The sequence below is a fragment of the Salmo salar genome, chromosome 13 (assembly GCF_965601325.2).
Source record: "Salmo salar chromosome 13, fSalSal1, whole genome shotgun sequence".
Classification (NCBI taxonomy): domain Eukaryota; kingdom Metazoa; phylum Chordata; class Actinopteri; order Salmoniformes; family Salmonidae; genus Salmo; species Salmo salar.
The window spans coordinates 94,911,219-94,936,833 of record NC_138303.1 but is presented as its reverse complement, the minus strand read 5'-3'; the positions used below and the strand labels follow the sequence as shown (position 1 = coordinate 94,936,833).

Genomic DNA, 25,615 nt, shown 5'->3' with positions numbered 1-25,615 from the left:
TTGTACAATCCAGACTCACAGCTGTAATTGCTGCCAAAGGTGTGTCACGTGTGCTCCCTCTCCAGCCTCTAGGTCACCAGGCTGCTAGTTATGGCACACAGCTGTCAGCATGCGCATAATGACACTCACCTGGATTCCATCACCTCCTTGATTACCTGCCCTTTATATGTCACTCCCTTTGGTTCCTTCCCCAGTCGTCATTATTTCTGTTTCAGTTTCATGTCTGTGCGTTGTTCGTGTTTCTTGTTTTGTATTATGTTTCGTTCATTCATTAAATGTATTCACTCCCTGAACTTGCTTCTCAGCTCCCAGCGCACACGTTACAAGGTGATTCTAATATGGGGTATTGCGTGTAAACAGGTAATAAAAAAATATTTTATCAATTTTGAATTCACTGTATATGTCGGGATACTGTCTGCATAAATTCACCGTTCACTTCTTCTTTCATAAAGTAATCCCTTGATTTACAGTACTGTAGTCCTGTTGGGACTGAGACCCACTGAAGTCTGCTTCTATTACTCCCCACATCGTCTTTTGCTAACTCAATTTGATTTAATACGTTTTAACTTTTTTGTGAGCTGAAGTCAACTCAACTTAACTTTTTTTGTCAACTCAACAGATTTAGCAAATTTAGTTGACTTGGCTAGATAAAACAAGTCATTTTGACGGAGTCTTTTTTTTACAGTGTAAGTCGTGGCCAAAAGTTTTGAGAATAACACAAATATTAATTTTCACAAAGTCTGCTGCCTCAGTTTGTATGATGGCAATTTGCATATACTCCAGAATGTTATGAAGAGTGATCAGATGAATTGCAATTAATTGCAAAGCCCCTCTTTGCCATGCAAATTAACTGAATCCCCAAAAAACATTTCCACTGCATTTCAGCCCTGCCACAAAAGGACCAGCTGACATCATGTCAGTGATTCTCTCGTTAACACAGGTGTGAGTGTTGATGAGGACAAGGCTGGAGATTACTCTGTCATGCTGATTGAGTTCGAATAACAGACTGGAAGCTTCAAAAGGAGGGTGGTGCTTGGAATCATTGTTCTTCCTCTGTCAATCATGGTTACCTGCAAGGAAACACGTGCCGTCATCATTGCTTTGCACAAAAAGGGCTTCACAGGCAACGATATTGCTGCCAGTAAGATTGCACCTAAATCAACCATTTATCGGATCATCAAGAACTTCAAGGAGAGTGGTTCAATTGTTGTGAAGAAGGCTTCAGGGCGCCCAAGAAAGTCCAGCAAGCGCCATGACTGTCTCCTAAAGTTGATTCAGCTGCGGGATCGGGCCACCACCAGTACAGAGCTTGCTCAGGAATGGCAGCAGGCAGGTGTGAGTTCATCTGCACGCACAGTGAGGCGAAGACTTTTGGAGGATGGCCTGGTGTCAAGAAGGGCAGCAAAAAAGCCACTTCTCTCCAGGAAAAACATCAGGGACATACTGATATTCTGCAAAAGGTACAGGGATTGGACTGCTGAGGACTGGGGTAAAGTCATTTTCTCTGATGAATCCCCTTTCCGATTGTTTGGGGCATCCGGAAAAAAGCTTGTCCGGAGAAGACAAGGTGAGCGCTACCATCAGTCCTGTGTCATGCCAACAGTAAAGTATCCTGAGACCATTCATGTGTGGGGTTGCTTCTCAGCCAAGGGAGTGGGCTCACTCACAATTTTGCCTAAGAACACAGCCATGAATAAAGAATGGTACCAACACATCCTCCGAGAGAACTTCTCCCAACCATCCAGGAACAGTTTGGTGACAAACAATTCCTTTTCCAGCATGATGGAACACCTTGCCATAAGGCAAAAGTGATAGCTAAGTGGCTCGGGGAACAAAACATAGATATTTTGGGTCCATGGCCAGGAAACTCCCCAGACCTTAATCCCATTGAGAACTTGTGGTCAATCCTCAAGAGGCGGGTGGACAAACAAAAACCCACAAATTCTGATAAACTCCAAGCATTGATTATACAAGAATGGGCTGCCATCAGTCAGGATGTGGCCCAGAAGTTAATTGACAGCATGTCAGGGCAATTGCAGAGGTCTTGAAAAAGAAAGGTCAACACTGCAAATATTGACTCTGCGTCAACTTCATGTAATTGTCAATAAAAGCCTTTGACACTTATGAAATGTTTGTAATTATACTTCAGTATTCCATAGTAACATCTGACAAAAATATCTAAAGACACTGAAGCAACAAACTTTGTGGAAATTAATATTTGCGTCATTCTCAAAACTTTTGGCCACGACTGTACAGATAGACACTGGGACATTTCACTGCTGCATTCAAAGGAAATAAAGGCCACCGAAGGTCTGCGTGATACACAAAGTAGCATCTAGCAGCATAGGGAAACCTGTCTTAATTGACAGGTCATTAGGTTTTTACAGGAGCTATTCATCTCTCTGAAATAAAGGCCTGCAGGACACATGCTCTGTATACCGGACGGGCAGTGGTGTAAAGTACTTAAGTAAAAAATACTTGAAATACTACTTAAATAGTTTTTTACTTTACTTTAGTATTTATTTTTTTGACAACTTTTACTTTTACTTCACTACATTCCTAAGGAAATGTATGTACTTTTTACACCCTACATTTTCCCTGACACCCAAAAGTACTCGTTACATTTTGAATGCTTAACAGGACAGGAAAATTGTTAAATTCACACACTTATCAAGAGAACATCCCTGGTCATCACTACTGACTGCAATCTGGCAGACTCACTAAACACATGCTTCGTTTGTAAATTATGTCTGAGTGTTGGCTATCTGGCTATCTGTAAAAATAAAAAATAAAAATAGAAAATGTGGCCTTCTGCTTTGCTTAATATAAGGAATTTAAAATGATTTAAACTTGTACTTAAGTATATTTAAATCCAAATACTTTTAGTATTTTACTCAAGTAGCATTTTACTAGGTGATTTTCACTGTTTAATCTCAGATTGTGTTTAATGTGGGCCTGTCACAGTGTGATGTGGCTCATCTGTCCTTGATCAACTGATTGCATCATGACACACACACACACACACACACACACACACACACACACACACACACACACACACACACACACACACACACACACACACACACACACACACACACACACACACACACACACACACACACACACACACACACACACACACACACACACACGGCTTGTCCCTGTACTGTCAATGGTAGCCACTCATCTCTGTAGGAGGGTGGTGGCTGGGAGTCCTGCCTTTCATCTCACCATGAACATATTTGACATTTACAGGGGCTTCCATAACAAATTATTTCCTCCTCTGTGCTTCAGATTGAAATAATCTGAGCTTGTTTTGTATTTACTCTGGAGAGGGATTCATATCAAATATCTAATCATAATGCCTCTGCTACGGACTGTGTAATAGGCAGGTAAGTTATGAACTGTAACACATTCCATTCGTTGTCCTCCAAAACACACTTGATATTTAGTTGTATTCCTTACAGTGTACTTTCAATTGTGAGGGATTTACTAGTTTAAACTTAATGTATCAAGTAATATTCAATTGGGGTCTTGAAATATTCCAAAATAAGACACACAATACAAATCAGGAAACACCTCCAATTATGGAACAAAATAGCAGTTGAATAAAGTGTAAACACTCTAAAATATGTAAGCAATTAAAAAATATCATATTGAAATCTAGTCGAGGAAATGCTTGACAGTATATTGCATATAAAACAGTTTAGGCTTATATGGCTTATTAAATAGATTATTACAGAAAAGTTATGAGTCTAAACAAGCCAACAAAAAAAAAGAAGTTCCTCAGCATCATTATTTTGAACCCAATAAGTATGCCGATAAGTTATGCAGTCATTTACAAAACTGTCAGATACAGACAAAATGATGCTTACAGGCGATTAGCTAGCTGTTGTTTGGAGTTGGAAGTCTAGCTACAGTTTTTTTGTTGTGTTGCGTTTCCTGTTTCACACGTCCAGTGTGACTGTTGGGTGGGCGCCTCAGTGTCAGCTCTGTAACCTGGAGGTGTGGCATGGCATCAGTCTGGCTCTCAGATCACTTTGGGATAGCAGAACAGATAGAAGTCCATCCCACTGGGCCTCTATGACCATCAAAGCACCAAGGCCAGGCAACATCGTCAGCTGATTTAATCTCAATTAAGTACCTTCATGTGATTGTTTTCAGTGAAAATGGTCAAAAACAAACAAGAAAAGCTTCTTAGCAAAGAGAAATTTCTCAAGCAATAATTTTGCTAGGACTGTCTTAAAGTGGTTTGATTAGGGGGGTAAACTGAAAATGAGATATTATTGGCAGAGAGGTTTGAAACTCTCGTTCTTATTGGTCTATTAACTAATTTAGCACATGGTGATGTAACCATGGAAGGCCAAAACTCCATCCCACCAAAACAGGCTGAAATGTCAGGATGTCTTCTCAAACAGCTCTTTCACTAAAAGGGAATTATTATAATTTTCACAATTTCACAGTATTAATCCAACCTCATGCTGCAGTGGAGTGTGTGCTGTTGGTGCATTGGAGCAGAGGGAGGAACTGAGAAACTGAGAGAGGGAAAGAGAGACGGAAGGAGAGAGAAATGGAGATAGCACTGTTACTCTGTGAGATGTTCTTGTTCTATATTCTATAGACTAGTGTGCGAGGGCCAGTCAGATTGTTTAAGAGGCAGGGACTTTCAAGTATCATGTGGTTTCTTTTTCCATTTATGGCCTGTTTTGCACTGGGGGGCTGCATTCATTCCCTTGTATTTAGGATTTCTTACACTCTGGAAATTGATGAATCCGAGAGTGTATTGTGTGTGCATGCGTGTGTGTGCATGCGTGTGTGTGTGTGTGTGTGTGTGTGCGTGTGCGTGTGTGTGGAAAAACGTTCTGAATTCTTTCATGCTTGTTTCTGAACTCCAACCCAACGGTCAGACACAGAGGGAGGGAGAGGGAGCGAGGGAAGGAAAGAGAGAGAGAGATAGAAGCAGTAGAGGGTGAAAGGAGGCTAACACTTTCTTTAATGAGGTTCCTGGGCTTTTTTCCACTGTTTCTGGTTCAGGGTCCCTGGGCCTGGGTGGAGAGTGGGCCATAGCCAAGGTGCACTGTAAGCTACCTCCAAAAGTTCTGATACAATAGACTATTGTAATAGTGGAGAATAGTCTCTATAGATTGCCCTTGGGGAGGAAAGTGTGTGTAGTTATAAGCCATTAAGAGAGAATGGAAGTGCATCAACCCACACCCAGCACAGCTCTCCTCTCCTGCATGTCGTGACTCGTGGTGAGTACTGAGCACTCAACCCATCCACACACACCTGTGAGGAAGAGAGGTCACAGCTAAGGGGTTAAAGGTCACTCAGAGTTTACTGCTACTCCTCAATTAGCACTATATCAGAAGCTGAGGATAGAGAGGAGTGATTTAGCACCCATGGTGATGAATAGCAGACACACTGCTCCGCACACACACACACACACATGCATGCACACATGGTCCAGTGCACACACACACACACACACACACACACACACACACACACACACACACACACACGCACACACACACACATGCACACACACGCTAACCTGGTTGTTTTCTAATCGAGGGCTTGGATGATTGAGGGCACCTCCAGCCTTTATTGTCAGAGCGATCAGCTCCAATCTATGGCAGAGAGAGAGGAGATAACATTAGAACGTTAGCTAGAGATCATGAGAGGAAAGAGAAATACCCACACAGGCACTATTTACTGCTCAGACAGCAGCAGCGTCTGTCTGGGAGACCTGGAGGCCTGATGCAGACAACAAGGCTCCAGTATGTCTGGACACAGAGAGAGAGAGAGAGAGAGAGAGAGAGAGAGAGAGAGAGAGAGGGACATGGAAGAATTACTGATGGTGCTGATAAACCTTTATGCTATCCCTCTCTGTCTCTGTGGTGCCATATCTCTCCATCTCTCTCTTTACCTTTTTCTCACTCTCTCTCTTTCTCTGGCTCTCTCTCTCTCTGCTTCACCCTCTCTCTCTCTGTCTCTGTCCTTTCTTTCTCTCATTCTGTTTCACCCTCTCTTTTTCTCTCTGTCTCTCTGACACACTGGATTCTTTCGGGTAGACTGGTGAATAATTGATGTCCACCGGTTCGATGGTAAGAATAGAACAGTTCTGGAGGTGACAAATGGAGTGTCGAATGGGCTTCATTTTTCTCTCTTCAAAGAGTATGTGTGTGTGTGTGTGTGTGTGTGTGTGTGTGTGTGTGTGTGTGTGTGTGTGTGTGTGTGTGTGTGTGTGTGTGTGTGTGTGTGTGTGTGTGTGTGTGTGTGTGTGTGTGTGTGTGTGTGTGTGTGTGTGTGTGTTCGTGTGTTCATGTGTCATTTAAGACAGTAGCGGATGAAAGAGATCTGTAATTACAGGGAAGGGTATATCTGTCTGCAGCTGAACTATCCCAGGAATGGACTAAACGGGGCCAAAAGCCTGGGGTCGTCGTCGTTAGATATCCTGTGTGTGAGAACGCTTCACCTGGCCTCCTCCTCCCTCTCAACCCCTGAACTCTGGTTCTCATCATCTCACATTATTTCTTCCCTCCTTATCTCTTCCCTCCTTCCCAGTCAGTAGACAGCAGTAGCTGCATGTGGTTAGGCCAACCAGACTGGTGTTTAAATCCTGTCTGCCTGGGAGGAATCCCAGAACCTTCCTGGACTCTAAAATACACCTGTCTAAACATTCCAGACCATCAAATATAGGGATGGCACTGTGTGCAAAGTGGGATACAATAATCCCATGCAAAGATGATGGTAATAACACATTATCCTCTTGTTTTATTTCCACCCCTCTCTCTCTCTCTCTCTCTCTCTCTCTCTCTCTCTCTCTCTCTCTCTCTCTCTCTCTCTCTCTCTCTCTCTCTCTCTCTCTCTCTCTCTCTCTCTCCTTCATCTCTCTCTCTCTCCTTCATCTCTCTCTCTCTCCTTCCTCTCGCTCTCTTTCTCTCGCTCTCTTTCTCCTTTCTCTCTCTCTCCTTTCTCTCTCTCTCCTTCCTCTCTCTCTCTTTTTCTTTCTCTCGCTCTCTCTCTCTCTCTCTCTCCTTCCTCTCTCTCTTTCTCTTTCGCTCGCTCTCTCTCTCTCTCCTTCCTCTCTCTCCTTCCTCTCGCTCTTTCCTCTCTCTCCTTTCTCTCTCTCTCCTTCCTCTCTCTCTCTCCTTCCTCTCTCTCCGCTCTCTCTCCTTCCTCTCTCTCTCTCCTTCCTCTCTCTGTCTCTCTCGCTCTCTCTCCTTCCTCTCTCCCTTCTTCCTCTCTCTCTCCCTTGCGCTCTCTCCTTCCTCTCTCTCTCCTTCCTCTCTCTCTCTGTCTCTTTCTGTAGTGAGAGATGATGACGACTTCATGGGATTGGGTGATCTGCCAGAGACCTTCCCCTCGGACCCCCCGGAGCCCCTCCCAGTGTTCCTGATGGAGCCCGAGGAGGCGTACATCGTCAAGAACAAACCTGTCAATCTATACTGCAAGGCCACGCCCGCCACTCAGATCTACTTCAAATGCAACAGCGAGTGGGTCCACCAGAAAGAACACACCGTAGAGGAGAGGGTGGACGAGAACTCAGGTCAGTAAAACTACCAGCGTGAATGTTTTTCTCATGTGCACTGTATCTGGTTGTGGTGTGTCCTGTGGACAACATTTTATCAACCCAGGAGTGCATTTAAAGATCAACATGGACCAAACCTTTAAACATGAACAAAAGAGATCAACATGGTTGAGGTCGAACAGACACACATATACAAACCCAGACTCACCCTTCAGCTACCCAGTTCTGTCAGAAAATCAAGTAGATGAATTATTCAGTGAAAACTTTACTATGCCCTTTACCACACCCCTAGAACACACACGCTGACACATACACACACACACGCTGACACATACACACGCACACGCTGACACATACACACATACACACGGTTAACTTCTCTGGGATATGTGGGACGCACCTCGACAACAGCCAGTGATATTGCAGGGCGCCATATTCAAACAACAGAAATCTCATAATTAATATTCCTCAAACATACAAATATTATACACCATTTTAAAGATATACTTCTTGTTAGTCCAACCACAGTGCCTGATTTCAAAAAGGCTTTATGGTGAAAGCAAACCATGCTATTATCTGAAGACAGCACCCCATCAAACAAACACAGACAATCAGAATTCAACCCGCCAGGCACAACACAAAAGTCAGAAATAACATATAATGCATGCCTTACCTTTGAAGATCTTCTTCTGTTGGCACTCCAATATGTCTGTCCCATAACCATCACAAATGGTCCTTTTGTTCGATTAATTCCGTTGTTATATATCCAAAATGTCCATTTATTTGGCGCGTTTGATCCAGAAAAACACCGGTTCCAACTCGCGCCACATGACTACAAAATATCTCATTAGTTACCTATAATCTTTGTCCAAACATTTCAAACAACTTTCCTAAAACAACTTTAGGTATTTTTTAACGTAAATAATCAATCAAATTTTAGACTGCATAAACAGCGTTCAATACCGGAGGAAAACAATGTGGAGCGTGCTTTCTGGTCATGCGCCTCTATCAAACAGTACACTTCCCTCGAGCCTCATTCTGGACAGTCTTACTTCTTCATTACACAAAGGAAAAACATAAACCGATTTCTAAAGACTGTTGACATCCAGTGGAAGCGATAGGAACTGCAAGCAACTGCCTTAGAAATCTAGGTTCCCAAAGAAAACTATTGAAAAGAGAGTGACCACAAAAAAAACTAATCTTGGTTGGTTTGTCCTCGGGGTTTCACCTGCCAAATAAATTCTGTTATACTCACAGACATCATTCTGTGAGTATAACAGAAACTGCAGAGTGTTTTCCATCCAAATCTACCAATTATATGAATATCCTAGCTTCTGGGCCTGAGTAACAGGCAGTTTAATTTGGGCATGGTTTTCATCCGGATGTGAAAATACTGCCCCCTATCCCAAAGAAGTTAATGAGAATGGGATTTTTGTAGCATAGCGACAGTCTTGTTAAACTGAAAGAGATATTTTAACACAGGGTTGCACCAATACTAGTCTGTCACTGCAGAGGCTCTGTCTGAAAAAGTTGAATCTGGACATCATTAAGACTGAGACACAACACAGACAGAGGCATGCTGTCCTCCTTCAGACACTACTCTCTTTATCTCTCTCTGTCCTTATCGTCTCACTCGATTCCCTTTTCTTCTCTCTCTCTCTCTCTCTCTCTCTCTATCTGTGTCCTTATCTCCTTACTCAATTCCCTTTTCATCTATCGCTCTCTTCTTCTCTCCTACTGTTTCTCTCTACATCAGTCATTATCAGTGTGAGTGAATGATGTTTGATGCTAAACCCTTATGTCTGACGCAAGTCCTCCACACACTCATCCCCACCCTCATCCCACCCCCACCCCACCCCACCCTCACCCTCACCCTCACCCCACCCTCATCCCCACCCCCACCCTCACCCCCACCCTCACCCTCACCCCCACCCCCACCCTCATCCTCATCCCCACCCCCACCCTCACCCCCACCCTCATCACCACCCCCACCCCCACCCACCCCCTCACCCTCATCCCCACCCCCACCCTCATCCCACCCCCACCCACACCCTCATCCCCATCCCCACCCTCACCCTCATCCCCATCCCCACCCTCATCCCCACCCTCATCCCCATCCCCACCCACACCCTCACCCTCATCCCCACCCTCATCCCCATCCCCAACCTCACCCCCACCCCAACTCTCATCCCCATCCCCACCCTCATCCCCACCCTCACCCCCACCCCAACTCTCATCCCCACCCTCACCCCCACCCCAACTCTCATCCCCACCCTCACCCCCACCCCCACCGTCACCCCCACCCTCATCCCCACCCTCACCCACCCTCATATGCATGTTCGTGTGTGAACATGTGTGCTTGCATGTACGTGCATACAGTATGTTTGCATGTGTGCAGGTGAGTAGCGTGTTTAGCCCCCACTCATGTAGAGGTTGAATGGTGAATCCCAGAGTGGAGGGGCTGAGGCTGTTTCTGACTAAAGCCTGTTCCTCTGGGCACCATAGACATTACACACAGCACCATTCACCTGATTGGCTGTATTCAGCTGCCAAAGGGGGAAATTGACTTCTTTCTGTAGCCCACAGGTAGCAATCACACAGCATTTACCCTCTTTAATCCCGGGGCTCAGAGACACACACACATCGCTACACTCACTGGAATACACACACACACACACACACACACACACACACACACACACACACACACACACACACACACACACACACACACACACACACACACACATAATCACATATGTGCACCTACACCCACAGACTCTCTCAATTCCCCCTCTCTCACATGCATACTGTCTTTAAATAACAAGACATCAGGGTGGAACATACTTCAACATGTTCCAAACAGAGCAACACACACACACAGATACTATACACACTGAGTGATCAAAACATTAGGAACACCTTCCTAATATTGAGTTGCACACCCTTTTCCCCTCAGAACAGCCTCAGTTCAAGGTGTCAAACTTGTTCCACAAGGATGCTGGCCCATGTCCACTCCAATGCTTTCCACAGTTGTGTCAAGTTGGATGTCCTTTGGGTGGTGGACCATTCTTGATACACACGGGCAACTATTGAGTGTGAAAAACCAAGCAGCGTTGCAGTTCTTGACACACTCAAACTGGTGTAGCTGGCATCTATACCATACCATACCCCGTTCAAAGGCACTTACCGTAATTTCCGGACTATTAAGCGCACCTGAAATCACAAAATCACAAAATCACAAAATACAACAAAAAAACAAACAAGCGGAACAATTATTTAATAATAAAAAAATAAAAGTTGCTGCTCTTCCAACATTTGTTGGCGTTGATCTAGTCAAGGAGGTTGTACTGTAGATAGCTGTGAATATATCTTTTTTTTGGTAATTTGAATAAACACTGAATAAAAAAAATTAAAAAATTTAACATAAATAACCCGCACATGTCTATAAGCCGCAGGTGCCTACCGGTACATTGAAACAAATGAACTTTACACAGGCTTTAACGAAACACGGCTTGTAACAAAAATAAATAGGCTTTAACGAAACACGGTTTGTAACAAAAATAAATAGGCTTTAACGAAACACGGCTTGTAACAAAAAGAAATAGGCTTTAACGAAACACGGCTTGTAACAAAAATAAATAGGCTTTAACGAAACACGGTTTGTAACAAAAATAAATAGGCTTTAACGAAACACGGTTTGTAATAAAAATAAATAGGCTTTAACGAAACACGGCTTGTAACAAAAAATACAAAATTAGCAGTAAGCTTTAGTTGTCTTTTTGCACTGAGTCAATTCCTCACGCTGCTGTTTCCAACGTCTTATCATCGACTCATTAAGACCAAACTCCCGTGCAGCAGCTCTATTTCCTTTTCCAACAGCCAGATCAATCGCCTTCAACTTGAAAGCTGCATCATATGCATTTCTCCGTGTCTTTGCCATGATGAGGGTGACAAAATGACTACCGTAATCAGAATGATGGGAAGTTTGAGAGCGCTCGATTTAATCTAAACAGTAAAGAAAAAGTTGTTTGACCTTAACCCGTTCGGCAATTTCATTGGTCTAATGAAAGCTTCATGCCGCCAAAAAACTGAGCACGTCACAGAATGTGTTTTTTTGGAGAAATTATTTTTTAAAGCGGGAAAAATCCATATATTAGCCGCGTCATTGTTTAACCTCTCTAGGGTAGGTGGCACCAAATCGTCCCACCTACGCAACAGTCAGTCTAATCCCGTGGCGCGATATTCAAATACCTTAAAAATGCTATTACTTCAATTTCTCAAACATATAACTATTTTACACCATTTTAAAGACAAGACTCTCCTTTATCTAACCACACTGTCCGATTTCAAAAAGGCTTTACAACGAAAGCAAAACATTAGATTATGTCAGCAGAGTACCCAGCCAGAAATAATCAGACACCCATTTTTCAAGCTAGCATATAATGTCACATAAACCCAAACCACAGCTAAATGCACCACTAACCTTTGATGATCTTCATCAGATGACAACCCTAGGACATTATGTTATACAATACATGCATGTTTTGTTCAATCAAGTTCATATTTATATCAAAAAACAGCTTTTTACATTAGCATGTGACATTCAGAACTAGCATACCCCCGCAAACTTCCGGGGAATTTACTAACAATTTACTAAATTACTCACGATAAACGTTCACAAAAAGCATAACAATTATTTTAAGAATTATAGATACAGAACTCCTCTATGCACTCGATATGTCCGATTTTAAAATAGCTTTTTGGTGAAAGCACATTTTGCAATATTCTAAGTACATAGCCCAGCCATCACGGGCTAGCTATTTAGATACCCAGCAAGTTTAGCCTTCACCAAAATCAGATTTACTATAACAAAAATGTTATTACCTTTGCTGTTCTTCGTCAGAATGCACTCCCAGGACTTCTACTTCAATAACAAATGTTGGTTTGGTCCCAAATAATCCATCGTTATATCCAAACAGCGGCGTTTTGTTCGTGCGTTCTAGACACTATCCGAAATGGTAAATCAGGGTTACGAGCATGGCGCATTTCGTGACAAAAAAAATCTAAATATTCCATTACTGTACTTCGAAGCATGTCAACCGCTGTTTAAAATACATTTTTATGCAATTTATCTCGTAAAAAAGCGATAATATTCCGACCGGGAATCTGCGTTTCGGTAAATAGAGGAAAAAAAAGAAAGACGGGGGCGACCAGTGCACGCGCCTAAGCCCACTGTCCCCGGATCGGCCACTTGACAAAGGCGATAATGTGTTTCAGCCTGGGGCTGGAATGACGACATTCAGCTTTTTCCCGGGCTCTGAGAGCCTATGGGAGCCGTGGGAAGTGTCACGTTACCGCAGAGATCCTTTGTTTTGGAAAGAGATGTCAAAGAAAGCCAATAAATGGTCAGACAGGCCACTTCCTGTAAAGGAATCTCTCAGGTTTTTGCCTGCCATATGAGTTCTGTTATACTCACAGACACCATTCAAACAGTTTTAGAAACTTTAGGGTGTTTTCTATCCATATCTAATAAGTATATGCATATTCTAGTTACTGGGTAGGAGTAGTAACCAGATTAAATCGGGTACGTTTTTTTTCCGGCGGTGTAAATACTGCCCCCTAGCCCTAAGAGGTTTTAAGCCGCGAGGTTCAAAACTGGGAAAAAAGTTGCGGCTTATAGTCTGGAATTTACGGTAAATATTTTGTCTTGCCCATTCACCCTCTGAATAGCAAACACACACACTCCATGTCTCAAGGCTTAAAAATCCTTCTTTAACCCGTCTCCTCCCCTTCATCTACACTGATTGAAGTGGATTTAACAGGTGACATCAATAAGGGATCATAGCTTTCACCTGAATTCACCTGGTCAGTCTATGTCATGGAAAGATCAGTTTTTGTTCACTCGGTGTATATATACCAGAGCAGATATGAAAACAGAAATAGTCAGAGAACTTCAAACATCCATTATCTTTTCATTTTGACATGGGGCTGTACTTGAACTGTTATGAAGAATGTGAAGAAGTGTTTTGCAGCGTTGACATTAACAAAGAAGAGGTTAGCAGTGGTGCCCCCTTGGCATCATGTCAAAAAGCGTATTTGCTAAAAACATCCACAAGCAAATCAACCCACACAGCATACCCACACCATGCTCCACAAACCCAGCCCCAGAGGCTACACACACTCATACAACCACAAACATTCAACCATACACACGCGCACCCTCACACACCTACACACCTACACACACACACACACACACACACACACACACACACACACACACACACACACAAACGCACACGCACACGCACACGCACACGCACACGCACACGCACACGCACACACACACACATACACATACACATACACATACACGCACACATACACAAACACACACACCACACTCCCTGCACTGAAGCCCACAGGCTTGTCTATCAGACAGCAGGCTCCAGCCAAAGCCTCTCTACCTCTGTCTGTATATCTGTATATGTATCATTGTATCAGAGTGCAGAAATAGAGACAGAGAGACTAGTGGGCTGCTGCATCTCCTGCCTCTCCTTCCTACCCAGGCTGAGGAACAGCATCATTAGTGTTGTGCTCTACCATGGCCCTGCTTTAGAAGTCATGCAGTGTCGCCTCACTAGAGGAACACCCACGTTAGACGTGCACCATTGATCTCACCTCTCAAACGCTGGCAGGGAGTTTTTTTGTCGTTACCAAATATGATTTCCATCGTGCTCGGATTTGAGTTTGATTGATATATTTAGATCAGGATGTTATAGTATTTTGAATAGTGCTTTTCAAAGACCCAGACTAACTTTTATTATTTTGATCTAATAAAAACTGTAGCTACCTATGTTTGCATAAGATAGGAACACCTACTGTATGCAGATGGCCATAATGATAACCCATTAGACCCCTAGCGCTGAGAGCTGTGCCCACACTGATATCCAGCTCTAGGCTCCAGTGACCTGTAGCCATTGATCTGAACAAATGAGCCCAGAGTTAATTATATGTTTGAGCAGAGTAGCAGTGTAAGACACACTGGAGACAGACAGCTCACCATCCATCCTGTAAGAGTTATGCCTGGTAGCATCAAACAGGAGTGGTACTCTTCATTTGGGTGACAGATAATCAGGGTACTTACTTACCCCCTCCTCCCCCCTCAGTGACTGCTGCTCCAGCAGCCTGCTCGTCAGTGAGTGTGAGTGATCAATAAAAGGAGCTAACGCTAGCCAGTGCTAATGATTGTTTTAATAATGAATCATCTCCAATGGGTCCATCCAGACTCAGAGCACCACGCCAGCTATCGTTTAATGGGACAGATTGGAAAATCATTTTGTATCATACTAATGGACAGTGAGTGGGTGTGAGATGGGATGGTGACATCTCAGATCACTGATCACTATAATGGCATCAGTAAGGAGTGGTTCGTTTGCATGAGTTATGATCCCAGAAGTATATTTCAGCCCCTCCCTGTGTGTAGTCAGTACTGTAATGATACAATCTCATATTTGACATAGTAAATATTAGTAATAGTTGTAGTTGAGCGAATGCATGATGTCAGGGCATGATGTCACTATCTGACCTCAGTCCCCTCTGATGAGACATAAAGTCCCTGTAACAATCACATTGATTCACAAAGATAAGCAGACACCTTTTGTTTGAAGTCCCAGAATTCCACAGAACAATAATTAGCTAGCATCTTATATTGTTGGGAGTGTGAATACAGTACATTTCTTCCTCATCGTATTAACTAGTCATGGTGATTGCTGTAGAGATGGGTCCAGTCTGAATATGAACATTTGTTATTTGTTATTTTATTAGGATCCCCATTAGCTGTTGCAAAAGCAGCAACTACCGTTCCTGGGATCAAGCTGGATGACATGTGGATGACAAGCTTGATCAGCCTGCCTGCTGCTTGTGCTATGTAGATACTCAACCTGGTCTCAGAGCATTTTGTATTATTCTGTAGATAAATCCGATATACTCCATTTAGTATGGATATGTTACGTTTCGTATGGTATGTATTCATTTGTGGATGTCCATCATTCATTTCATGTGATATGTTCCGAATTACAATTCGTATGAAATGTTACGAATTTACAAAATGTACAATATGTTATGAATTTGCTAAACGTACAATATGTAAGGAAATTACAAAATGTACAATATGTACTTCCCCTAGCCCTATGTACAGTAGGGTGAGGGGAAGGGTTAGCTAACATGCTAAGTAGCTAAAAAGTAGTAAGTTGTTGAAAAGTTGCTAATTAGCTAAAATGCTGAAGTTGTCTGTGATGATGTGAACACACAACCTTTAGGTTGATACATGTTACACCCAACCACCTTCATTATCCGCCCAACCACCTTCATTATCCGCCCAACCACCTTCATTATCCGCCCAACCACCTTCATTATCCGCCCAACCACCTTCATTATCCGCCCAACCACCTTCATTATACGCCCAACCACCTTCATTATACGCCCAACCATCTTCATTATACAGCCAACCACCTTCATTATACACCCAACCACCTTCATTATCCGCCCAACCACCTTCATTATCCGCCCAACCACCTTCATTATCCGCCCAACCACCTTCATTATCCGCCCAACCACCTTCATTATCCGCCCAACCACCTTCATTATCCGCCCAACCATCTTCATTATACACCCAACCACCTTCATTATACGCCCAACCACCTTCATTATACGCCCAACCACCTTCATTATACGCCCAACCATCTTCATTATACGCCCAACCACCTTCATTATACACCCAACCACCTTCATTATCCGCCCAACCACCTTCATTATACACCCAACCACCTTCATTATCCGCCCAACCACCTTCATTATCCGCCCAACCACCTTCATTATACACCCAACCACCTTCATTATCCGCCCAACCACCTTCATTATCCGCCCAACCACCTTCATTATACGCCCAACCACCTTCATTATACACCCAACGACCTTCATTATACGCCCAACCACCTTCATTATACGCCCAACCACCTTCATTATACGCCCAACCACCTTCATTATACACCCAACGACCTTCATTATACGCCCAACCACCTTCATTATACGCCCAACCACCTTCATTATACACCCAACCACCTTCATTATACGCCCAACCATCTTCATTATACACCCAACCACCTTCATTATACGCCCAACCACCTTCATTATACGCCCAACCATCTTCATTATACACCCAACCACCTTCATTATACACCCAACCACCTTCATTATACGCCCAACCACCCTCCTTTCATTATACACCCAACCACCCTCTTTTCATTATACATCCAACCACCCTCTTTTCATTATACACCCAACCACCCTCCTTTCATTATACCAACCACCTTCATTATACACCCAACCACCTTCATTATACACCCAACCACCTTCATTATACGCCCAACCACCCTCCTTTCATTATACACCCAACCACCCTCTTTTCATTATACACCCAACCACCCTCCTTTCATTATACGCCCAACCAACCTCCTTTCATTATACATCCAACCACCCTCCTTTCATAATACACCCAACCACCCTCCTTTCATTATACACCCAACCACCCTCCTTTCATTATACACCAAACCCCTCTCCTTTCATTATACACCCAACCACCCTCCTTTCATTATACACCCAACCCCTCTCCTTTCATTATACACCCAACCACCTTCATTATACGCCCAACCACCCTCCTTTCATTATACACCCAACCACCCTCTTTTCATTATACACCCAACCACCCTCCTTTCATTATACCAACCACCTTCATTATACACCCAACCACCTTCATTATACACCCAACCACCTTCATTATACACCCAACCACCTTCATTATACGCCCAACCACCCTCCTTTCATTGTACACCCAACCACCCTCTTTTCATTATACATCCAACCACCCTCTTTTCATTATACAACCAACCACCCTCCTTTCATTATACCAACCACCTTCATTATACACCCAACCACCTTCATTATACACCCAACCACCTTCATTATACACCCAACCACCTTCATTATACGCCCAACCACCCTCCTTTCATTATACACCCAACCACCCTCTTTTCATTATACACCCAACCACCCTCCTTTCATTATACCAACCACCTTCATTATACACCCAACCACCTTCATTATACACCCAACCACCTTCATTATACACCCAACCACCTTCATTATACGCCCAACCACCCTCCTTTCATTGTACACCCAACCACCCTCTTTTCATTATACATCCAACCACCCTCTTTTCATTATACAACCAACCACCCTCCTTTCATTATACCAACCACCTTCATTATACACCCAACCACCTTCATTATACACCCAACCACCTTCATTATACACCCAACCACCTTCATTATACGCCCAACCACCCTCCTTTCATTATACACCCAACCACCTTCATTATACACCCAACCACCTTCATTATACATCCAACCACCCTCCTTTCATTATACACCCAACCACCCTCCTTTCATTATACACCCAACCACCCTCCTTTCATTATACACCCAACCCCTCTCCTTTCATTATACATCCAACCACCCTCCTTTCATTATACACCCAACCACCCTCTTTTCATTATACACCCAACCACCCTCCTTTCATTATACGCCCAACCACCCTCCTTTCATTATACACCCAACCACCCTCTTTTCATTATACACCCAACCACCCTCCTTTCATTATACACCCAACCACCCTCTTTTCATTATACACCCAACCACCCTCCTTTCATTATACACCCAACCACCCTCTTTTCATTATACACCCAACCACCCTCCTTTCATTATACCAACCACCTTCATTATACACCCAACCACCTTCATTATACACCCAACCACCTTCATTATACACCCAACCACCTTCATTATACGCCCAACCACCCTCCTTTCATTATACACCCAACCACCCTCTTTTCATTATACACCCAACCACCCTCCTTTCATTATACCAACCACCTTCATTATACACCCAACCACCTTCATTATACACCCAACCACCTTCATTATACGCCCAACCACCCTCCTTTCATTATACACCCAACCACCCTCTTTTCATTATACACCCAACCACCCTCTTTTCATTATACACCCAACCACCCTCTTTTCATTATACACCCAACCACCCTCCTTTCATTATACCAACCACCTTCATTATACACCCAACCACCTTCATTATACACCCAACCACCTTCATTATACGCCCAACCACCCTCCTTTCATTATACACCCAACCACCCTCTTTTCATTATACACCCAACCACCCTCCTTTCATTATACGCCCAACCACCCTCCTTTCATTATACATCCAACCACCCTCCTTTCATTATACACCCAACCACCCTCCTTTCATTATACACCCAACCACCCTCCTTTCATTATACACCCAACCCCTCTCCTTTCATTATACATCCAACCACCCTCCTTTCATTATACACCCAACCACCCTCCTTTGATTATACATCCAACCACCCTCCTTTCATTATACACCCAACCACCCTCCTTTCATTATACACCCAACCACCCTCCTTTCATTATACACCCAACCCCTCTCCTTTCATTATACATCCAACCACCCTCCTTTCATTATACACCCAACCACCCTCCTTTCATTATACATCCAACCACCCTCCTTTCATTATACACCCAACCACCCTCCTTTCATTATACACCCAACCACCCTCCTTTCATTATACACCCAACCACCCTCCTTTCATTATACACCCAACCCCTCTCCTTTCATTATACACCCAACCACCCTCCTTTCATTATACACCCAACCCCTCTCCTTTCATTATACATCCAACCACCCTCCTTTCATTATACACCCAACCACCCTCCTTTCATTATACACCCAACCACACTCCTTTCATTATACACCCAACCCCTCTCCTTTCATTATACATCCAACCACCCTCCTTTCATTATACACCCAACCACCCTCCTTTCATTATACATCCAACCACCCTCCTTTCATTATACACCCAACCACCCTCCTTTCATTATACACCCAACCACCCTCCTTTCATTATACACCCAACCACCCTCCTTTCATTATACACCCAACCCCTCTCCTTTCATTATACACCCAACCACCCTCCTTTCATTATACACCCAACCCCTCTCCTTTCATTATACATCCAACCACCCTCCTTTCATTATACACCCAACCACCCTCCTTTCATTATACACCCAACCACCCTCCTTTCATTATACACCCAACCCCTCTCCTTTCATTATACATCCAACCACCCTCCTTTCATTATACACCCAACCACCCTCCTTTCATTATACATCCAACCACCCTCCTTTCATTATACACCCAACCACCCTCCTTTCGTTATACGCCCAACCACCCTCCTTTCATTATACGCCCAACCCCTCTCCTTTCATTATACATCCAACCACCCTCCTTTCATTATACACCCAACCACCCTCCTTTCATTATACACCCAACCCCTCTCCTTTCATTATACATCCAACCACCCTCCTTTCATTATACACCCAACCACCCTCCTTTCATTATACACCCAACCCCTCTCCTTTCATTATACATCCAACCACCCTCCTTTCATTATACACCCAACCACCCTCCTTTCATTATACATCCAACCACCCTCCTTTCATTATACATCCAACCACCCTCCTTTCATTATACACCCAACCACCCTCCTTTCGTTATATGCCCAACCACCCTCCTTTCATTATACGCCCAACCACCCTCCTTTCATTATACGCCCAACCACCCTCCTTTCATTATACGCCCAACCACCCTCCTTTCATTATACGCCCAACCACCCTCCTTTCATTATACACCCAACCACCCTCCTTTCATTATACGCCCAACTAACCTCCTTTCATTATACACCCAACTAACCTCCTTTCATTATACACCCAACCACCCTCCTTTCATTATACACCCAACCACCCTCCTTTCATTATACACCCAACCACCCTCCTTTCATTATACACCCAACCACCCTCCTTTCATTATACACCCAACCACCCTCCTTTCATTATACGCCCAACCACCCTCCTTTCATTATACACCCAACCACCCTCCTTTCATTATACACCCAACCACCCTCCTTTCATTATACACCCAACCACCCTCCTTTCATTATACACCCAACCACCCTCCTTTCATTATACATCCAACCACCCTCCTTTCGTTATACATCCAACCACCCTCCTTTCATTATACACCCAACCACCCTCCTTTCATTATACATCCAACCACCCTCCTTTCATTATACACCCAACCACCCTCCTTTCATTATACACCCAACCCCTCTCCTTTCATTATACATCCAACCACCCTCCTTTCATTATACACCCAACCACCCTCCTTTCATTATACATCCAACCACCCTCCTTTCATTATACATCCAACCACCCTCCTTTCATTATACACCCAACCACCCTCCTTTCGTTATATGCCCAACCACCCTCCTTTCATTATACGCCCAACCACCCTCCTTTCATTATACGCCCAACCACCCTCCTTTCATTATACGCCCAACCACCCTCCTTTCATTATACGCCCAACCACCCTCCTTTCATTATACACCCAACCACCCTCCTTTCATTATACGCCCAACTAACCTCCTTTCATTATACACCCAACTAACCTCCTTTCATTATACACCCAACCACCCTCCTTTCATTATACACCCAACCACCCTCCTTTCATTATACACCCAACCACCCTCCTTTCATTATACACCCAACCACCCTCCTTTCATTATACACCCAACCACCCTCCTTTCATTATACGCCCAACCACCCTCCTTTCATTATACACCCAACCACCCTCCTTTCATTATACACCCAACCACCCTCCTTTCATTATACACCCAACCACCCTCCTTTCATTATACACCCAACCACCCTCCTTTCATTATACATCCAACCACCCTCCTTTCGTTATACATCCAACCACCCTCCTTTCATTATACACCCAACCACCCTCCTTTCATTATACATCCAACCACCCTCCTTTCATTATACACCCAACCACCCTCCTTTCATTATACACCCAACCCCTCTCCTTTCATTATACACCCAACCACCTTCATTATACGCCCAACCACCCTCCTTTCATTATACACCCAACCACCCTCTTTTCATTATACACCCAACCACCCTCCTTTCATTATACCAACCACCTTCATTATACACCCAACCACCTTCATTATACACCCAACCACCTTCATTATACACCCAACCACCTTCATTATACGCCCAACCACCCTCCTTTCATTGTACACCCAACCACCCTCTTTTCATTATACATCCAACCACCCTCTTTTCATTATACAACCAACCACCCTCCTTTCATTATACCAACCACCTTCATTATACACCCAACCACCTTCATTATACACCCAACCACCTTCATTATACACCCAACCACCTTCATTATACGCCCAACCACCCTCCTTTCATTATACACCCAACCACCCTCTTTTCATTATACACCCAACCACCCTCCTTTCATTATACCAACCACCTTCATTATACACCCAACCACCTTCATTATACACCCAACCACCTTCATTATACACCCAACCACCTTCATTATACGCCCAACCACCCTCCTTTCATTGTACACCCAACCACCCTCTTTTCATTATACATCCAACCACCCTCTTTTCATTGTACAACCAACCACCCTCCTTTCATTATACCAACCACCTTCATTATACACCCAACCACCTTCATTATACACCCAACCACCTTCATTATACACCCAACCACCTTCATTATACGCCCAACCACCCTCCTTTCATTATACACCCAACCACCCTCTTTTCATTATACACCCAACCACCCTCCTTTCATTATACGCCCAACCACCCTCCTTTCATTATACATCCAACCACCCTCCTTTCATTATACACCCAACCACCCTCCTTTCATTATACACCCAACCACCCTCCTTTCATTATACACCCAACCCCTCTCCTTTCATTATACATCCAACCACCCTCCTTTCATTATACACCCAACCACCCTCTTTTCATTATACACCCAACCACCCTCCTTTCATTATACGCCCAACCACCCTCCTTTCATTATACACCCAACCACCCTCTTTTCATTATACACCCAACCACCCTCCTTTCATTATACACCCAACCACCCTCTTTTCATTATACACCCAACCACCCTCCTTTCATTATACACCCAACCACCCTCTTTTCATTATACACCCAACCACCCTCCTTTCATTATACCAACCACCTTCATTATACACCCAACCACCTTCATTATACACCCAACCACCTTCATTATACACCCAACCACCTTCATTATACGCCCAACCACCCTCCTTTCATTATACACCCAACCACCCTCTTTTCATTATACACCCAACCACCCTCCTTTCATTATACCAACCACCTTCATTATACACCCAACCACCCTCCTTTCATTATACACCCAACCCCTCTCCTTTCATTATACACCCAACCACCCTCCTTTCATTATACACCCAACCCCTCTCCTTTCATTATACATCCAACCACCCTCCTTTCATTATACACCCAACCACCCTCCTTTCATTATACACCCAACCACCCTCCTTTCATTATACACCCAACCCCTCTCCTTTCATTATACATCCAACCACCCTCCTTTCATTATACACCCAACCACCCTCCTTTCATTATACATCCAACCACCCTCCTTTCATTATACACCCAACCACCCTCCTTTCGTTATACGCCCAACCACCCTCCTTTCATTATACGCCCAACCCCTCTCCTTTCATTATACATCCAACCACCCTCCTTTCATTATACACCCAACCACCCTCCTTTCATTATACACCCAACCCCTCTCCTTTCATTATACATCCAACCACCCTCTTTCATTATACACCCAACCACCCTCCTTTCATTATACACCCAACCACCCTCCTTTCATTATACACCCAACCCCTCTCCTTTCATTATACATCCAACCACCCTCCTTTCATTATACACCCAACCACCCTCCTTTCATTATACATCCAACCACCCTCCTTTCATTATACATCCAACCACCCTCCTTTCATTATACACCCAACCACCCTCCTTTCTCCTTTCATTATACATCCAACCACCCTCCTTTCATTATACACCCAACCACCCTCCCTTTCATTATACATCCAACCACCCTCCTTTCATTATACACCCAACCACCCTCCTTTCATTATACACCCAACCACCCTCCTTTCATTATACATCCAACCACCCTCCTTTCATTATACACCCAACCACCCTCCTTTCATTATACATCCAACCACCCCTCCTTTCATTATACACCCAACCCCTCTCCTTTCGTTATATGCCCAACCACCCTCCTTTCATTATACATCCAACCACCCTCCTTTCATTATACACCCAACCACCCTCCTTTCGTTATATGCCCAACCACCCTCCTTTCATTATAGCGCCCAACCACCCTCCTTTCATTATACGCCCAACCACCCTCCTTTCATTATACGCCACCCTCCTTTCATTATACCCCAACCACCCTCCTTTCATTATACACCAACCCCCTCCTTTCATTATACACCCAACCACCCTCCTTTCATTATACACCCAACCACCCTCCTTTCATTATACACCCAACCCCCTCCTTTCATTATACACCAACCACCCTCCTTTCATTATACACCCAACCACCCTCCTTTCATTATACACCCAACCACCCTCCTTTCATTATACCCCAACCACCCTCCTTTCATTATACACCCAACCACCCTCCTTTCATTATACACCCAACCACCTCCTTTCATTATACACCCAACCACCCTCCTTTCATTATACACCCAACCACCCTCCTTTCATTATACACCCAACCACCCTCCTTTCATTATACACCCAACCACCCTCCTTTCATTATACACCCAACCACCCTCCTTTCATTATACACCCAACCACCCTCCTTTCATTATACACCCAACCACCCTCCTTTCATTATACACCCAACCACCCTCCTTTCATTATACACCCAACCACCCTCCTTTCATTATACACCCAACCACCCTCCTTTCATTATACATCCAACCACCCTCCTTTCGTTATACATCCAACCACCCTCCTTTCATTATACACCCAACCACCCTCCTTTCATTATACATCCAACCACCCTCCTTTCATTATACACCCAACCACCCTCCTTTCATTATACACCCAACCACCATCCTGTTATGTTTGGTAACCGTACCAACTATAAGATATCATACTAATTTGATTGTCCCTTTATTTAATTTACTATGTCTTGTCTATGAGACCAGGCTAAGAGACTAAAGCCTTCCTCAGAGTCAGGCAACAGTGGGTTCTTAAACAGAGTGAGCAGAATAAATGACTAATCTGGCACGCCCATAGAGAATACTGGCCCTTTTTATTATTACACCTATTGATTTTCACGATATTACTCTGTGTGATATTCTCCCAACTTCAGACTACCCTTGACCCATCTCTCTACATCTATGTAGCGCTCTCTCTCACTCACACACGCAGAACACACACGCAGATGCACACATACGCCGATGCACGCACACACACACACACACACACACACACACACACACACACACACACACACACACACACACACACACACACACCACACACACACACACACACACACACACACACACACACACACACACACACATACCACACACACACACACACACACATACACACACACACAGGTACACACAGGCACACACAGGCACACACACACACAAAAAGGCTTATACACACTCATATACACACATGCAGACACACAGACGCTCAAGGAGTCACAAACACACCCAAACGTACGCACACATACACACACTCTCGTTGATGTCAGGATGGCAGTAGCTAGTCTCTCTCTCTGTCGGTCCACAGTGTAAATGTTGTATGAGTTCTAAGCTGCTGTGTAGGACATCAGTGTGCTTAGTGTCTGTTTGTCTGTATAAACAGACTGTGTAAAGCTCCTGAACCTGAAGGAATCAGCCATGTGTTTCCCCCACTCTCTCTCCTCTCTACTCCTCCTCATG

The 25,615-nt window shown here is 43.9% G+C and overlaps 1 protein-coding gene across 1 annotated transcript in view; it reads left to right on the top strand.

The window, feature by feature from the left end:
- LOC106568183 (netrin receptor UNC5C) overlaps window positions 1-25,615 on the top strand; it is a 241,333-nt gene that overhangs the window by 120,202 nt on the left and 95,516 nt on the right. Inside the window, 1 exon segment of the mRNA XM_014138292.3 lies at window positions 7,319-7,555. Coding sequence (XP_013993767.2) covers window positions 7,319-7,555 — 237 coding nt within the window.